Raw genomic sequence first — 20,000 nt, forward strand, 5'->3', positions numbered from 1 at the left:
CGCCACACATTTTTAATGGAGACAGGTCTGGACTGCAGGCAGGCCAGTCTAGTGCCCACACTCTTTTACTATGAAGCAACGTTGATGTAACACGTGGCTTGGCATTGTCTTGCTGAAATAAGCAGGGGCGTCCATGGTAACGTTGCTTGGATGGCAACATACGGTATGTTGCTCCAAAACCTGTATGTACCTTTCAGCTTAATGGCGCCTTCACAGATGTGTAAGTTACCCATGTCTTGGGCACTAATACACCCCCATACCATCACAGATGCTGGCTTTTCAACTTTGCGCCTATAACAATCTGGATGGTTCTTTTCCTCTTTGGTCCGGAGGACACGACGTCCACAGTTTTGAAAAACAATTTGAAATGTGGACTCGCCAGACCACAGAACACTTTTCCACTTTGTATCAGTCCATCTTAGATGAGCTCAGGCACAGTGAAGCCGACGGCGTTTCTGGGTGTTGTTGATAAACGGTTTTCGCCTTGCATAGGAGAGTTTTAACTTGCACTTACAGACCAACTGTAGTTACTGACAGTGGCTCTCTGAAGTGTTCCGGAGCCCACGTGGTGATATCCTTTACACACTGATGTCGCTTGTTGATGCAGTACAGCCTGAGGGATCGAAGGTCACGGGCTGAGCTGCTTACATGCAGTGATTTCTCCAGGTTCTCTGAACCCTTTGATGATATTACGGACCGTAGATGGTGAAATCCCTAAATTCCTTGCAATAGCTGGTTGAGAAAGGTTTTTCTTAAACTGTTCAACAATTTGCTCACGCATTTGTTGACAAAGTGGTGACCCTCGCCCTATCCTTGTTTGTGAATGACTGAGCATTTCATGGAATCTACCTTTATACCCAATCATGGCACCCACCTGTTCCCATTTGCCTGTTCACCTGTGGGATGTTCCAAATAAGGGTTTGATGAGCATTCCTCAACTTCATCAGTATTTATTGCCACCTTTCCCAACTTCTTTGTCACGTGTTGCTGGCATCAAATTCTAAAGTTAATGATTATTTGCCAAAAAAAAAAAGGTTTATCAGTTTGAACATCAAATATGTTGTCTTTGTAGCATATTCAACTGAATATGGGTTGAAAATGATTTGCAAATCATTGTATTCCGTTTATATTTACATCTAACACAATTTCCCAACTCATATTGTAACAAACGCACCCAAGTTCCCCGGGTGTCTTTGCCACTACGCAATTAAGGAGTCACGGGTGGGACCTGATATTCAGCTGGGAATGATTAATATATTAAATAAACACAAGACATGTATAACTATTAGCCACAAAACGATCAGGCTTATATTTAATATGCCACAAATTAATACCGCATAGCAAACAACTCCCCCCTCCCGTCCATATAACCCGCCAATATAAATCAAACACCTACACAACACACTAAATCCCACAGCCCAAAGTTCATACAACACATATATTTCCCCAAAGTCCCAAAAGTTACGTACGTGACATGCACGTAGCGTGACATGCACGTACGGGCAAGCGATGAATGTTTGAAAGCCGCAGCAGTGTACTCACGGTACCGAGACTGCGCATCCAACTCAAAGTCCTCCTGGAAAGAGTCCCTGTTCTCCCGGTTCTCCACAGGCCAATGGAAAGCACACCAAAAAAGTCAAAAGGCAGATTATTCCGAAAAGTGGCTCCGTGGCAAAAAACACTGCGTCTGACAGGTGCTCCAGGTGGTTAGTGACGTCACTTTCCGCTTCCGCCTGGTCTGATAGAACCGGATGCCTTTTATATCCCCACATATTATTTACGTACATATTTAATATTAACATGATTATTAAATACGCCTGTAACAGTTTATAATAAGTAAATGGATGACATAATAAGTATATATATATATTTATTTTCCCAGCTGAACACAAGTTAACTGTGACTGGCAATTTATTATATATATATATATATCGATGGACCCCTATGGCCATTACATCCCCCCCCCCCCCCCCCAGCCAGCGGCTTATGGGGACCATAATAGGGTTTCATGTTTACCACATTAATAGTATCCACCTTACACTTATCAGTCAACCAACGAATACTGTAATTTACAGGACCCAACTTCTTCTCTACCCGCACAGGACCTAACCATCTGGGTGCTAGTTTGGCAGAGAATTTACTTGAAGCTTTGGAAAGTGGGTGCGCCCTAATCCAGACCAGATCCCCAACTACAAAGTGTACATCTTTGTGTCGTGCATTATAATATCTGGCTTGTCGAGCTTTGGACGCGCCTACATGTCTCTCCACTTCCTCCTTTAGGTGTGTGTGTGTAAGTATGGTGTGATATGCAGATGTGTGTGGTGGTGGAGCTTTGTGCACCAGTCGTTCCAGGGGTCCCATCAGATTCCGCCCGAGAGTCAACCTGGCAGGGGTTGAACCAGTCGTCTCATGGACAGCGGTGTTAAGGGCAAACCGGAATTCAGGCAGCCACTTATCCCAGTCCTGATGATGGTTCCCTACGAAGGCGGCAATCATAGTCTTGAGGGTGCGATTGACTCGTTCTGTCATGTTGGTTTGGGGGTGGTAAGCTGTGGTTAGTTTATGGGTTACCCCCCAGGATTCGCACAGACGGGACATCAGTTGGCTTGTGAACTGTGGCCCTCGGTCAGACACAAGATATGTGGGAACTCCCCAGCGAGTGAAAATGTCATTTTTGAGAATTTGGCAGACCTTGGGAGTTTTGGCGTCTTTCAGGGCAAAAAGCTCTACCCACTTGGAGTAGTAGTCCACCACCACCATCAGCACAGAGTTCCGGTCCTTACTGAGGGGAAAAGGTCCCATGAAGTCCACCCCCAGCATCTCTCCTGGGGCGTTGACAGTAGAGGACTGGAGTTGTCCAGCTGGCTTGTCGTTGGGGTTTTTGTATTGTTGACAAGTCCTGCATGCTTGGACGTGACTCCAGACGTCTTTCCTTACTGTCGGCCACCAAGCTACTTCCAGAATCTTCAAGAGCGTCTTCATTCTCCCCAGATGTCCTCCGAATGGACTGTCATGAAAGTAGGCCAGGAACTGCGGCACCAGAGACAATGGCACTACCAGCTGATAATTGAAGCCGCCATACTTCGATGGTACTCCCCGGTACCACACCCCTTGCTGAAGTTGATAGTGGATCCGGCCAGGTGTAGGTTGGTCAACAGAAGGTCCACATTCCAGACATGTTGTATCAGTTTTTTGAGCCTCAGAAAGATCTTGCAGTGTGCTGGGGAGATCTGACCAGTAGGTTTTCGGAACAACAAGGCAAATCTTCCCTTCTGGTGATTGGGGTGCCCGTGACAATGCATCTGGTACCACATTGCAGCAGCCCTTCTTGTAATGGACTCTGAATGTGAATCCCTGTAGTCTCAGCGTCCATCGTGTAAGTCGGGACGAAGTCTTAGGGCAGTTGAATGCCCAGGCAAGAGCACTGTGGTCCGTGAAGACATCAAAAGTTGTTCCCTCGAGGAAATGTCTCCACTTCTCAACTGCCCACACCACAGCCAAGCACTCTTTTTCGGCAGTGGAGTAGCGGACTTCAGCTCCTTGGAGCGCTCTGGAGGCAAAGGCAATTGGCCGTTCTTCACCTTCAAGGCGTTGCATCAGGACCGCGCCGAGGCCCAAGTCACTGGCATCACAGTGAACCTGGAAACTGATTTGTGGATGGGGCTGAGCAAGCACTGGTGGAGACTGTAAAAGGGATTTGAGGTGGTCGAAGGCCTCCTGGCAGGTAGGACTCCACTCCCAAGGAACATCCTTCTTCTTTAGTTGGTTTAGAGGAGACGAAATGTCGGCCAGCCTGGGGATGAACTTGTGGTACCAGCCGACCATGCCAAGAAACCTCTGAAGACTCTTCAGGTCTGTGGGAGGGGGGTATGCAGTTATTGCTGATATTTTTTCCGGATCTACTTCCACTCCTTTGCCTGATATTAGGTGTCCAAGGAAGGTGAGCTGATCTTGAAGCAGGTGGCATTTCTTGATGTTGAGAGTAAGGTTTGCTTGTTGTAATTTTGCAAACACCACTTCAAGGTCAAGCAGGTGTTGTTCTTCTGTTTGTGAAAACACAATGATGTCATCAATGTACACGAAACAGATCCTTCCCCTAAGCTCACCCAGAACTGTCTCCATTAAACGCTGGAAGGTCGCCCCAGCATTGCGCAGTCCAAATGGCATGACTTTAAATTGATATAGGCCCAGATGTGTGATCATGGCAGTCTTTGGCTTGCTATCCTCATCCATGGCAACCTGCCAGTAGCCACTCTGCAGGTCAAGGGAGCTGAAATATTTTGCACCTTGCAATGACTCCAGGATCTCATGTATGAGGGGCATGGGATAGGCGTCATGCTGGGTTTTGGCGTTCAAGCCCCTGTAGTCCACACAGAATCGGGGGGTTCCGTCCTTCCTGGGTGTCAGAACAACAGGAGAGGCCCACGGAGATGTTGATGGCTCTATCACTCCAGTGCTGATCATTCGTTCTTCGATTATTTCTTGTTTTTGACTGGACACTCTGTAAGCCCGCTTCCTCACAGGCATCTCATCCATGGTGGTGATTTGATGTTTAATTACCCTGGTGGCCCCAGTAGTCTCAGTCCACACAGCTGGCCACTTCTGCAGCAGTGGTCGCACCACCTCAGGTTGGGATTCGAGGAGGGGGATGGCAGACTGATTAACTTGGGGCTCTTCATTTATGGCCATGTAAAAATTAATGGAGGGACCAGGGTGAGTCCAGCGAAGCATTTGTCTGCCTTTGGGGAGAAATTTGAATTCTCTCCCTCCGGGCATGACATACCTCCTGAGATGAGGTTTGAGTACCATTTGTGATGAGGTCATGAAGTCGAGACCTAACAACAAGGGCATACATAAGTGGCCATCAGCCATCACATGAATCTGTAGGGTGGTATGACAGTCATGCAGATTGAGGAGCAGGGTGGCTTTTCCAACTGCTTGGTTTATTAGTCCATTTGCCATGACAAACTTTGGAATGCCGCTTGCCTCCAGAACCTCGCCGCACTTCCTCACAGCCTTCCACAGCGTATGACTCATTAGTGAGTACGTGCATCCGGAGTCCAGGACTCCATCTCCTTTAGAGCCGCGCATGCTAACAGGGACCACCAGGAGGGATTGTTCGCCCATAGCAGCGGCAAGGTCGGCCCCACTTCGACTCGGCCCATGCTCCATCTTCTTGCCAGATCTTTTTGGAGGGTTGCTTTGTTGGACACGACTCCAATAGTCTTTACTATTTGTCCAATCCCGTTCAATCAGGGAGCCCACCTTGACCAACTGTTCTACTGTTGTCACGATTCCACCTAGACTACTGGCCAACCTGGGATTGCAGGCACCGAGTATGCGGCGCACGATCTCGGCTTCCTCCATGTCATGTCTCCACTTCAGGCAGAGGGCACGATAATCATATGCGAAATCTCGCAAGCACTGATTAGGGGTTTGAAGAATGGAGTGGAGCTGCATCTCAATCTCGGATTGGTAGTCAGTTGGCAAAAAGGCTTCCAGAAAAGACTGCTTAAATGTAGACCAGCTGGTTATGTTACTGCGGGCTGCCGACCACCAACTCCTGGCAGGACCTTTTAAGACAGCATTGAGTGTTCCCACCAGCTCAGCATCGCTCAGAGGGCGGAGTGCTAAAAAGTTTTCACACTGTTCGATGAAATCGGTGACATCGGCTGAGCCTCTGGACTCTCCAAACTGGGGAAATTCCATCCTGATGGGTGGTCTGGCAGTGACAGCAGGTGCAGTGGTGGTGACAGCAGGTGCAATGGTGCCAGCAGGTGGTCTGGCGGTGACAGCAGGTGCAATGGTGACAGCAGGTGGTCTGGCGGTGACAGCAGGTGTAATAGGGAAGGTGATGTCTCGGACAGGCGGGTGGTGGTGGACTGGTATGGCGGCTGCAGGAGTGGAGAAGCTAGCTGGTCGCCAAAACCTTCGGGTTTTAGCAAGGGTATTTTTCAATTCCTTTCCCCACCTTTCATCTCTTCGACGCAGACATGCTGCGACAGCTTGGTCGAAGTTCTGCACCTTCGTGTCCACATACGCTTTCATCTCTGCCGCTATGGCCTCCATCGCTGCCCTAAGTCCATCCTCCCGGTTAAGGGTGCTGTCGACCGCTTTTGTGAGTCGGTTCTCCAGAATGTCCATTCATTGCTGCAGCGTTAGAAGTTGCTCCAGTGTTAGAAGTTGCTCCAGCGTTAGAAGTTGCTCCAGGACAGCTTCTGGTTCCACCCCATCCTCTTCCTCTGCTGCCGCATCCTGTCTGGACTGTTCTAAATACATAGAGTCCAGCAAGTTAGTCAGCTCAGCAACATCATTTGGATTGGGCCTACTGGTGACATGGCGGAAAGGGTCAAGGGGCGGAGTTGAGTCCTGGGCTGCATCAGCAAATTCCTGTCTGTCATCTTCCTCCATTAGGGAGTGGCTGCTGGTTGACATTGCTCCAATTAACCTAATTATGTGTAAGTATTTATTAACTGTCGTATATGTAAGTGTCTATGTGTGTAAATGTATAAAAATAGTATGTCTTTATGTACCAGAAAATGGATGTATATATGTATCAAAATGTAGAAAAAATGGTGACACAATAGGAGTGTGTGTCACACTGCTGACTATTTAGGGAAAAAAGTGAACCCAATATACATTTATATTTTAACAAGACAAATAATGTTTATGTACTACTTATTCCCCCTAACGTGTTTCGCAAAAAAACAACGAAAATATGAGCCACTGATATCAATGATACACTAAGCCCCGCTCCCCCGTACGGGCCACCACTCTGTAACAAACGCACCCAAGTTCCCCGGGTGTCTTTGCCACTACGCAATTAAGGAGTCACGGGTGGGACCTGATATTCAGCTGGGAATGATTAATATATTAAATAAACACAAGACATGTATAACTATTAGCCACAAAACGATCAGGCTTATATTTAATATGCCACAAATGAATCCCGCATAGCAAACAACTCCCCCCTCCCGTCCATATAACCCGCCAATATAAATCAAACACCTACACAACACACTAAATCCCACAGCCCAAAGTTCATACAACACATATATTTCCCCAAAGTCCCAAAAGTTACGTACGTGACATGCACGTAGCGTGACATGCACGTACGGGCAAGCGATGAATGTTTGAAAGCCGCAGCAGTGTACTCACGGTACCGAGACTGCGCATCCAACTCAAAGTCCTCCTGGAAAGAGTCCCTGTTCTCCCGGTTCTCCACAGGCCAATGGAAAGCACACCAAAAAAGTCAAAAGGCAGATTATTCCGAAAAGTGGCTCCGTGGCAAAAAACACTGCGTCTGACAGGTGCTCCAGGTGGTTAGTGACGTCACTTTCCGCTTCCGCCTGGTCTGATAGAACCGGATGCCTTTTATATCCCCACATATTATTTACGTACATATTTAATATTAACATGATTATTAAATACGCCTGTAACAGTTTATAATAAGTAAATGGATGACATAATAAGTATATATATATATATTTATTTTCCCAGCTGAACACAAGTTAACTGTGACTGGCAATTTATTATATATATATATATATCGATGGACCCCTATGGCCATTACAATATGGAAACAGGGTTTGTATATATATATACAGGTATATATATATATATATATATATATATATATATATATATATATATATATATATATATATATATATATATATATATATATATATATATATATATTAGAGATGCGCGTTTTGCGGACACAACCGCGGATAATCCGCGGGTCGGGCGGATGCATGACGAAAAAAATAGATTTTAAACAGATTCGGGCGGGTGGCGGTTGAACCAATTCAGAAAAAAAAAATACATATTTAAATGTTGTTACCCACATACGAAAAACGAGCAGCACTCTTTGAAACAGGCAATTATTCATCAGGCACTGCTGCAACTGTCACGCCAAATTTCTTCCCCCCTACAAAAACCTTCCCCTCATTTACTTCCGGGGCTGCGTCCAATAAAGTCACAAAGTTGCCGGGGGTCCTTAACCCGCACGCGACTGTCCTGTTTCGCGCCTGTACAAAAAAAACCAATCGATTTCTTCAGATTCCAGCAGCTGTCAAAGACGAAGTATCCTTCCAGCGACGGGCAGTCAAAGCCGAAGTGCTATCGATCGCTGTCAATGACGTAAGAGGAAACATGACCACGGAAGTAAATGGGGGGGGGGGGGGGGGGTTTGTAGGGGGAAGAAATTTGGCGTGACACAGCACACCACAACACAACACAAGAAGAAGAAAAAAATAAAAAGATGGCAACGCCGGCTGCAAACGTGGTACGCAACAAACTAAAAAAGGGAATACTAAAGACCAGGGGAAAAAAATAACAATAATAGTCAACACTTTCTTAATGGAATGGACAATAATATTATAATAATGATAAATAATATTATCACGCATTAATATCTCTTAGCCTCTAATGCGTGGCCAAGAGATATTAATGCGTGGCACGCATTGAATGTCTCTGCTGCATTGGATCAGTCTCCTTTCTTTAACAGGAATGCTTTGCATCGTCTATATTAGATATATAACAACGGGTGGGTGGCGGGTGGCGGGCGGTTGTGGTTTTGATAAAATGTTAGTTCGGGTGGATGGCGGGTGGATGACGACTTTTGTGATGCTGTTGCAGATTAAATAATTGCCTGTCCGCGCATCTCTAATATATATATATATATATACATGTGTGTGTATATATGTATATGTATATATATGTGTATATATATATATGTAGTTACTGGTTACAGTAACTGTAACTAGATACTGTAACCAGTAACTAGTTACAGTTACTAGTTACTTGATTTCAAAAGTAACTCAGTTACTAACTCAGTTACTTACACCAAAAAGTAATGCGTTACTGTGAAAAGTAACTATTTAGTTACTTCTTTTTCCCCCTTTTTTTTAAAGACTCCCATTAATGCCCTTTTAGCGTTCATTTCAGTACTGTTATTGCACTGGAGAATAATACAATGTGTTGATCAACTTGACATGCATTTGCATCACTGAACTCAGAAAGCAATGTGGTCTACATACAACACACAAACAATGTGCTCTACATACAACACACAAAGACAAAGATATGTTTCAAAGGGCCAATTTATTTCAGGCCAGAACAAATTGACAAAACTATTTTAAATAGCTGCAACATAATGGCACTTTAACTTTAACTTTAAGTAGATAGGATCTTTGATCCAAGACACAACTTACATTTAACTAAAATGTTATTTTCTTTGTGCTTGACAAAAGAAAAGTATTGAGAATGTCTCCATGTTAAAAAAACTCGACTTCTGGCTTCGCCATGATGTCTTGTTAGTTGTTATGATAGTAGCGTATGTGTGTGGCCCTTTAAGATATGACAACATGCGAGGTGAGTGACGTCAGTGAGTGAGTGGGCGAGAGAGGTGAGCGAGCGGCGACAGTGAGTGCGTGCAGGTGCTCTAGCTTGGTGGATGGCTGCGTCCAATAAAGTCACAAAGTTGCAACAAACCGCCGGCCTCGTCATTCACCCTCAGCTGTAAAGACCCACTGCCGGGTAAAGGTAAGGTTGTTTGCCCCGAAGTACATATACGTCTCCCCTGCGCCCCTCAACTACGGTATGGGAGTCCCCCCCCCGCCCCCACCCACAGAAAGCACGCCTTTTCTTTTCCACCGCAGCGCTGCAATAAAACACACTCAGACCTTCTGTTTCTAGCCGATACTACATAAAAAATTACGTAAAAAAATAACGCAGTAACGCATCATGTAGTAACGGTAACTGAGTTACTGAATATAAAAAATAACGCGTTAGATTACTAGTTACCGCCGAAACTAACGGCGTTACAGTAACGCCTTACTTTGTAACGCATTAGTCCCAACACTGTTATATTCACATATATATATATACACATACATGTATATATATATATACGTATATATGTATATATATATGCGTGTGTGTATATATATATATATATATATATATATATATATATATATATATATATATATATATATATATACACACACACGTGTATACGTATATATGTGTATATATATATACACATATATGGATATATATATACATTTTTGTATATATGTGTGTGTGTGTATATATATACAGTGTATATATGTGTGTGTGTGTATATATATATGTATATATATATAATTTGGCAAATAGATGGACATAGAGATGTGTATATACGTTACTGATTATCTGTGTTGCATTCCAATAAGTGTTGTACCGGAGAATGGCCACAAGAGGACACTCTTAATTCAGACGCTCTTCACCTCCCGAAGAAAGGGCGACGTTAAGCGGTCACTCCGTGTAACTACATGGAGACTACAACCCAGTGGCGAAAGAGTTAAGTCCAAAATCCGATTAGTGGGCGTTGGAGCTTCATGGTTGTAGCGGTTTTTCGGTTTCACTTACATTTCCAGTAAGACGCGTGTCACGTGGTCGGAAGTCAGCGGATCCTCCTCGCTCCTTTTTTCCACGACATGGATTTCTTGACAGACCGCGACGTGCAAAAGGTAAATAAATGTATTTGTTACTATCGACACTTGTGTCTGCCTCAGGACGATTACGTAACCAGCTGGGCAGCATCAACGCCACGAGTTCAACTGTCACTTGCCTTTGTTTACACAGTATTGCCCACTGTGCAATTTGTAAAAAAAAACTAATCAGGAAAGTTTATTATTTGTTAGTCAACATAAAATGAATTGTGTTAAAAATATATATTGTAATAATGGTTAACTGCAACTTTTTTAGTGTGCATTACAAAACAAAATGCATAGAAAATAATATCAAATACACAAAAGGTTGACAATTAAACTGCACATTTTCCCAGATGCTCACACACCTTTAAATGTTCATTGGCCACTTTTACTGAAATTGGAGTCTATTATAGTGTCATAGCTTATGTTTTGTTCCTTGTGATTATCAATCTTAAACCTCTCAATTACACAAGGCCAAATACCAACATATTTCAAAGTAGCAAGAGTAACTCCCCTCTTTGAAAAAGGAAGCAAATTAGAACCTGGCAACTACCGACCGGTTTCTATTCTCAGTTCCTTTTCGAAAGTCCCCTCTTTAAAAAAGGAAGCAAATTAGAACCTGGCAACTACCGACCTGTTTCTATTCTCAGTTACATTTCGAAAGTCCCCTCTTTTAAAAAGGAAGCAAATTAGAACCTGGCAACTACCGACCTGTTTCTATTCTCAGTTCCATTTCGAAAGTAATGGAGAAAATAGTTTATGAACAGGTCGATAGTTACCTTGCCACTAATAAACTCATGTACAAATTCCAATCCGGCTTCAGAACTAACCACTCCACTGACACGTGCCTTCTCTATGTGACCGACCACATCAAACATGAGGTGGACGCGGGCAAATACTGCGGCATGGTCATGCTGGACCTTCAGAAGGCCTTTGACACCGTTAACCACGTTATACTGTTAGATAAGCTCAGAGCAATCTGATCTGATAAAACCTGATCGAGCTGGAAATAAACTCATGTACAAATTCCAATCCGACTTCAGAACTAACCACTCCACTGACACGTGCCTTCTCTATCTGACCGACCACATCAAACATGAGGTGGACACGGGCAAATACTGCGGCATGGTCATGCTGGACCTTCAGAAGGCCTTTGACACCGTTAGCCACGTTATACTGTTAGATAAGCTCAGAGCAATCTGATCTGATAAAACCTCATCGAGCTGGATGCAATCTTACTTGGAGGGGAGGAAACAGGTGCTAGAGGTGAACGGCACCGTGTCACCCCCCCTCTCAGTAAGCTGTGGAGTCCCCCAAGGCAGTATATTAGGGCCTTTACTGTTCCTAATATACATAAACGACATGTCATCAGCATGCGACTGTGAATTGTTTTTGTTTGCGGATGACTCGGCCCTGCTGGTATCCGGCAAGAACAAGTCACAGGTGGAGAAAATCCTCAGTGCTGAACTCTGTAGAATTTGCACCTGGCTCGCTGACAACAAGCTATCCATACACTGGGGTAAAACGGAATCCATCCTATTTGGGTCCCACATAAACCTTAAGAAAGTCAATGACTTCACTATAAAAGTGGGTGACATTGTTATCACCAGGAAAGATGAGGTCACCTACCTAGGTTCCATTCTAGAGGCTAATCTTTCCTGTGATAAAATGGCAACCAAGGTAATCAAAAAGGTCAACCAACGAACGAGATTTCTCTATAGAATCTCCTCTCTGGTTTCTGATTCTAGCGGGAACTCTCATTCAACCCTTTTTCGATTACGCATGCACCTCCTGGTACCCTAGCACCTCCAAAACCCTCAAATGTAGACTCCAAATATCCCAGAACAAGCTAGTCAGATTACATCTAGACTTCCACCCCCGATCACACCTCACTCCTACCCACTTCTCCAAAGTGGGCTGGCTCAGGGTGGAGGACAGAGTAAAACAACTTGCACTGAGCCTAGTCTATAAAATCCGCTACACCTCCCTGATACCGAAGTACATGTCAAACTACTTCCTTAACGTAGATGACCGCCATAACCACAACACCAGAGGGAGCTCCACTAACCACGTTAAATCCAGATTCCGATCTAACAAAGGTCTTAACTCATTCTCTTTCTATGCCACATCAATATGGAATGCACTCCCAACAGGTATAAAAGAAAGGGCATCTCTATCCTCCTTCAAAACCGCACTAAAAGAACACCTCCAGGCAACTTCAACCCTAAACTAACACCCTCCCTTCCACATCATACCTCTTCGGATTGTAAATAATCAAATGTAAATAATCAAATGTAGACACTTTTTCTTATACTTTCTGATCTCTCTCTCTGTGTCCACTACCTGTTGTACATATCCTATCAAGTCAGTCCTACACTGTTCCAATGTCCATTTCTCTGATGATTCAATTGTTGATGACTGAAGTGTTGATACCAACCAATCCTAAACCTCCCCCCCCCTCCCCCTCCATATCCCACACCCCGGATTGTAAATATTGTAAATAATTAATTGTATATACTCTGATGATTATCTTGTGTGATGACTGTATTATGAAAATAGTATATATCAAGTAAGTGGACCCCGACTTAAACAAGTTGAAAAACTTATTCGGGTGTTGCCATTTAGTGGTCAATTGTACGGAATATGTACTTCACTGCAATCTACTAATAAAAGTTCCAATCAATCAATCAAAAAAAATTGTGGCACACAAAAAATCCTCAAAAATGTTTTACTTGATATTACTCTCATACACTTCTCAACTATATTCTGTTACGACCCTGCCCTAGGATGAAGAAACTATTTTACGCCTCCCCACTCTCCATCACGACTATAAATAGTATAATTTGTCTATAAAATGGTTATAATTACACTTCTGCATCACATTATATAGACTTAGACAAACTTTATTGATCCACAAGGGAAATTGTTCCACACAGTAGCTCAGTTACAAAGGATGGAAAGGATAATGCAGGTATAAAGTAGACTAAAAATGTACCATCGTAGCAGTATAACATATATGTAGTATTTATATATTATAAACATGCACCTGGGGATAGGTTGATTGGCAACACTAAATTGGCCCTAGTGTGTGAATGTTGTCTGTCTATCTGTGTTGGCCCTGTGATGAGGTGGCGGCTTGTCCAGGGTGTATCCCGCCTTCCGCCCAAATGCAGCTGAGATAGGCAACAGCACCCCCCGCGACCCCAAAAGGGACAAGCGGTAGAAAATGGATGGATGGATATACAGTATATATAATATACTGATATATTATATTTTTATATAATACATACAATATATAACAAATCCCAATTACCATGTACAATATTACAGTATATGAATGATTACTAACATAAAAAAACAAAAATGGAAAAATATAGATCAACACAGCAAATAATAACTTTATTAACATTGTTTTTAGTCTGTAGCAGTAAATATTTAAAGCACATCATAATGCTTGATTTAATTTTTTTTAAAATGTCATTCATTTTTGACCGACTTTAACCATTTGAGACTGAACTTTTTTTTTAATGAACTCAATATTTTATACAGCAACATTAACTCAGGAGCACAATATTTAAAGCTGTCAGGTTCAAACACTGATGACATCTATTAAACGAGACAAGAAGCAAGAAATTAGACAGAATTAAATTTGGCTCAATTGAGGAGAGCGTGTCTGGGCTGTACTCTTGTACAGTCTCCATCACTCTTTTATTTGGACTTTCCCTAATTACATGGCAACTGCTGTTTCTAAGGTACGGGGGTCGTAAACAGCCATCGCCTTTGATTAAAACAGTTAAAAGCAAAGGCGTAAAACAGTTCAAACAAGAGGTCCCTGTAGGGTAGTTAGGCCCAGCTTTCTCACGCTTTGTAGTTCTTGGGTCAAGACAATATATTTCTGTTGATTACAATACATGAAAGAAACAGAACACCTTCCTGTTGCTTCCCATCCTACACAGTGGAGTTTTACAAGCCTTCTTCTTGGTAGGTTCAAAGACAGTTTTGTCCTCTCGCCGGGAACTATTTGCAACACAAAGTTTTGTGATAACTTAGATACAATTATTCTGACAAAAGCACTTTAACCTACAAAACACAAAAATGACTAAAACAATTTGTGCTGATTTGATCAAAATGAGTAAGTCAGGATTAATGGCTACAATGAGCACGTTTTGCAGTGCACAGCACGATACTGATAAAGCATGTTCCACCCCACTATTTGGGAGGAAACGGTTTTAATAACAAACATTACCGTCCTATGACCTCCCTGTGTAGTACATGGAGGACGGCTATGTGGTTCTGGACGGCCTTTTGACCCCGCCCGAGTGCGACCAGCTGCGACAGAGGATGTCCGAGATCGTGGACAACATGGACGTCCCGGCGCACTGCCGCACCACCTTCTCCACCGACCAGGATGAGCAGCTCAAGACGCAGGTGATCCCTGCTACACCACATAACCATTAAGTCTTTTCTGAAGTTCAAGAAAAAATGGATTCCTTTTTGCACTTGACGTGTCATGTGTTGCTAGGCAGAATTCACTGGTCCCATGGGACAATGATGAAGAATTAGACTAACACATAAGTTAATTCATGGTGGCCTCCCGCAGGGAAACGCAGACTATTTCATCACCAGTGGCGATAAGGTCCGCTTCTTCTTCGAGAAGGGAGTGTTTGACGACAAAGGTTTGTGCACTTATTGGGTATCAAATAAAAACGAGCGAAGGGATTTTTAAAATTGGGTTGCTTTTGCACCTGCAGGAGAATTTGTGGTACCAAAACATCGATCGCTGAATAAAATCGGACATGGTACGTTGGGAAAAAAATAATAATAAAAAATACAACTATGGTATGACACAACACCATTAATCTGCTTACTTCCTTTTTTCAGCACTTCATGCTTATGAGCCTTTGTACAGAAAAGTGACTCATTCAGCCAAAGTCCAGGTGAGGGGAAATAATCACATGACCTCTCCTCATTCATCTTAACTCTTGCTCGATCAGGGCATCGCCAGGAAGCTCGGCCTCGTTCATCCCGTCATACTGCAGAGCATGTACATCTTTAAGGTGACCCCTTTTTCTTGCTATGGAATTCTAACAGGTACTAACGTACTCTAGGTTTGTATAGCAGTGATTAAAAATCCCTCATTGACATTATCATTAGACATGTATAAAAAATGTTTTAAAAAAAACAATAGTGTCACAGTGGCTTACACTTGCATCGCATCTCATAAGCTTGACAACACACTGTGTCCAATATTTACACAAAGATAAAATAAGTCATATTTTTGGTTCATTTAATAGTTAAAACAAATTTACATTATTGCAATCAGTTGATAAAACATTGTCCTTTACAATTATAAAATATTTTTACAAAAATCTACTACTCTGCTTGCATGTCAGCAGACTGGGGTAGATCCTGCTGAAATCCTATGTATTGAATGAATAGAGAATCCTTTTGAATCTTGGCAAAAATCTTAGCCACACGATTATCAAATGTAATAGGAAAATTACTGACCAAACTTGCTTCATGGAAGGTCGACAATCTTCAGACAATACAAGGAAATTGTTTAAAGGCCTACTGAAACCCACTACTACCGACCACGCAGTCTGATAGTTTATATATCAATGATGAAATCTTAACATTGCAACACATGCCAATACGGGTTAACTTATAAAGTGCAATTTTAAATTTCCCGCCACACTTCCGCTTGAAAACGTCTCGGTATGATGACGTATGCGCGTGACGTAGCCAGTTTAACAGAGGTATGGCTTCCCCATTGAAGCCAATACGAAATAGCTCTGTTTTCATCTCATTATTCCACAGTATTCTGGACATCTATGTTGGTGAATCTGTTGCAATTTGTTCATTGCATTATGGAGAAAAGCTGAGCAAGCAAAGAAGAAAGTTGTCGGTGCGAAGCGGATATTTTGCGAGGGAAGTCAGCAACACAACACAGCCGGTGTTTCATTGTTTACATTCCCGAAAGATGCAGTCAAGATCGAAGAACTCGGACAACAGAGACTCTAACCAGGAGGACTTTGATTTGGATACACAGACGCGATACCGTGAGTACGTAGCTGTGCTTCCAAACATTTGATCGCTTGCTATAACTAGCTCGAGCTAGTTATAGCATTATTAATTAATCCTGCATAACAAACACCTAGGTGTTTGTTATGCAGGATTAATTTGTGGCATATTAAATATAAGCCTGGTTGTGTTGTGGCTAATAGAATATATATATGTCTTGTGTTTATTTACTGTTTTAGTCATTCCCAGCTGAATATCAGGTCCCACCCGCGCGCTTCCAAACATTTGATCGCTTGCCTGTACGTGCGTGTCACGTACGTAACTTTGGTTAAATATATAAGCTTTATGAACCTTGGGTTAGGTTAACGGTTCTTTGGGCTGAGTGAGTGTGTGTGTTGTGCAGGTGTTTGAATTGTATTGGCGGGTTATATATACGGGATCCCGTCCATATAACCCGCTCGAGCTATAACTAGCTCGACCTAGTAGCTAGGAGCTAGGAGCTAGCATAACAAACACCGAGGTGTTTTTATGCGGGATTAATTTGTGGCATATTAAATATAAGCCTGGTTGTGTTGTGGCTAATAGAGTATATATATGTCTTGTGTTTATTTACTGTTGTAGTCATTCCCAGCTGAATATCAGGTCACCCCCGGCTCTCACAGCATCTTCCCTATCTGAATCGCTTCCACTCCCCACTAGTCCTTCACTTGCATTTTCCTCATCCACAAATCTTTCATCCTCGCTCAAATTAATGGGGAAATCGTCGCTTTCTCGGTCCGAATCTCTCTCACTTCTGGCGGCCATCATTGTAAACAATAGGGAACTTTGTGGATATGTTCAATTGACTACGTCACGCTACTTCCGGTAGGGGCAAGCCTTTTTTTTTATCAGATACCAAAAGTTGCGATCTTTATCGTCGTTGTTTTATACTAAATCCTTTCAGCAAAAATATGGCAATATCGCGAAATGATCAAGTATGACACATAGAATAGATCTGCTATCCCCGTTTAAATAAAAACATTTCATTTCAGTAGGCCTTTAATGTTATTTACTATGCTAGAAGTCTCCCTTATCCCACAGCAGTATGTACTGTTGATGTGGAGAAGGCATTTGACCGCATAAACTGGTCATTTATGTTTTGCACATTACGTAAATTTGGATTTGGAGATAATTTTATACAATGGATTAAGATGCTTTATACAAGGCCCATGGCATCAGTCAAAACCAATAATCATATTTCAGAACCTTTTTCGTTAAAAAGAGGAGTAAAACAGGGATGTCCTGCATCTGGATTATTATTTAATTTGGTTATTGAACCCTTAGCTGCAAAAATATATGGTATAAAAATTGGCTTTTAGTATAATAAGCTATCGATGTATTGTGACGACATAATTCTCTACCTGTCACATGTTAACTCCTCTCTTCACTATATCAATAATGTCATCACTGAATATGGCTGTTTATCAGGGTATGAAGTCAATTGGGACAAATGTGAAATATTACCACTTAATAAACACTGCAAGAAATCACAAGTTCAGAACTCCAAAATTAAATGGAAAGAGGCAGAAATCATATATCTAGGACTACACATTACACCAAACCTTTATACAAGCAGAGATCTACATCTTAAACATTTAAAAAATAAGATAGAATCCAAAATGGAACGCTGGTCACGTCTCCAAATATCACTTTGGGGTCGGGTGAACATAGTAAAAATTAGTATACTGCCAGCGGTTATTTATATACTGAAAATGATGCCTGTCCTAATTAATGAAAGTTGGTTTAAGAAAATACATACAATGATATCACATTTTATATGGTGTGGAAAGAAGGCCAGATGTTCATACTTAAGGTTTTCTTGTACACAAGATAAAGGAGGACTACAATTACCAAACTTCTTACATTATTATATCTCCTTCGGTTGTGAACAAGCAAGCCACTTATTTCATTCTTCTGCAGTTTAGGACTGGATCAACACAGAAAAAAATATGTTAATGAATTTGGACATTGATGTGGGGAGTTTATATTATATTAAAACAATACCTAATGAATTGAGGCACAGCCCAATAGAAGCCACCTTTAACATTCTATAACTGTGTCAGAAATATAGGAATCAAGTCAATGACATCTGTAAATCAACCGCTTTGGTACAATCCTAATATCATAATTAATAAAAATGTGGTTAAATGGACAACATGGAAAGACAGAGGTATTACTAAACCTCATCATATTATTAATGAAAACTCTTTTAAACCGTTCAATGATTTAGTTGATCAATATAATGTACCCAGAAATCATTTTTTACATTTTATCTCTTTAAAACACGCTGTAAATAAATGCATATCCTCTGAAAGTATGTCTTTAAATAGCCATGAACTGGAAGATGCACTTTTTAATCAAGATACATTTAAGAAATTAATTAAACTATTTTATGGAATAATAAATAAACACCACACTAGAAATGCAAATGATGATGGACTTAAACATTTTAGATGAAAGAGACATATCATGTAATGATATTTGGAAAAATGTCAATAAGCCCTTTAGAAGCATTAAAGATAAACTGACTCAATTTAAGATCTTGAATAGATTGTATTTTACATCTTCTCAGCTGTTTAAAATTGGTGTAGTAGATAGCAAGTTATGTATGAAGTGTCAGGCAGCCGAGGCAACTCTTGTTCATTTATTGTGGGAATGTCAGAGAATAAAAGAGTTATGGTTGAAAACAACAAAAGAAGCAATCACATTCCTTAATATAAATATCCCAATGACACTGCAAACTTGTATTCTTGGGGATCTCCATCAATTTAGTAATGTGTCATCAAAGAGTGAAAATGCATTTCTTTCAATATGCATAATAACAAAAAGGGTAATATTAAAAAAATGGATAGATGTTGATAGTCCAACTCATACTGACTGGTACACACAAGCTATGGAGATGATATCAGTAGAAAAAACTGCATTTAGTTGAGATAATAATTAGTCATATATTGGAATATGGGATCCATTATTTAAATTTGTTTTAACTATTAAATGAACCAAAATATGACTTATTATATCATTGTGGAAAATATTGGACACAATGTGTTGTCAAGTTTATGAGATGCGATGCAAGTGTAAGCCACTGTGACACTATTGTTCATTTTTTTATATATATATTTTTTATTAATGTTTGTAATGATAATATCAATGAGGGATTTTTAATCACTGCTATGTTGAAATTGTTATTAATATTGATACTGTTGTTGATAATATTCATTTGTGTCTCACTACTTTTAGATTGTTCCGTGTCATGTTTGTGTGTCCTCAATTGCTCTCAATTGCTCTGTTTATTGCTATTCTGAATGTTGCTGGGTCGGGTTTGGTTTTGAAATTGTATTGCATTATTATGGTATTGTTGTGTATTGTTTTCATTAAAAAAAATAAAAAATCGTTTTTGAATCGAGAATCGTGTTGAATTGAAAAAAAATCGATTTTGAATCGAATCGTGACCCC

The 20,000-nt window shown here is 41.5% G+C and overlaps 1 protein-coding gene across 2 annotated transcripts in view; it reads left to right on the plus strand.

Annotated features, from left to right (window-relative positions):
- The first annotated feature begins 10,376 nt into the window (after window positions 1-10,376).
- The window catches only part of phyhd1 (phytanoyl-CoA dioxygenase domain containing 1), a 20,178-nt gene continuing 10,554 nt past the window's right edge, over window positions 10,377-20,000 (plus strand). For both annotated transcript variants that reach the window (XM_062056825.1, XM_062056824.1), the window contains exons 1-6: window positions 10,377-10,520; window positions 14,754-14,912; window positions 15,085-15,160; window positions 15,236-15,283; window positions 15,366-15,421; window positions 15,479-15,541. In XM_062056825.1, the coding sequence (XP_061912809.1) occupies window positions 10,488-10,520; window positions 14,754-14,912; window positions 15,085-15,160; window positions 15,236-15,283; window positions 15,366-15,421; window positions 15,479-15,541 (435 nt within the window). In that variant the 5' untranslated portion in view covers window positions 10,377-10,487. The remainder of the gene's footprint in view (window positions 10,521-14,753; window positions 14,913-15,084; window positions 15,161-15,235; window positions 15,284-15,365; window positions 15,422-15,478; window positions 15,542-20,000) is intronic.

This window comes from Entelurus aequoreus, linkage group LG08, assembly GCF_033978785.1.
Source record: "Entelurus aequoreus isolate RoL-2023_Sb linkage group LG08, RoL_Eaeq_v1.1, whole genome shotgun sequence".
NCBI lineage: Eukaryota > Metazoa > Chordata > Actinopteri > Syngnathiformes > Syngnathidae > Entelurus > Entelurus aequoreus.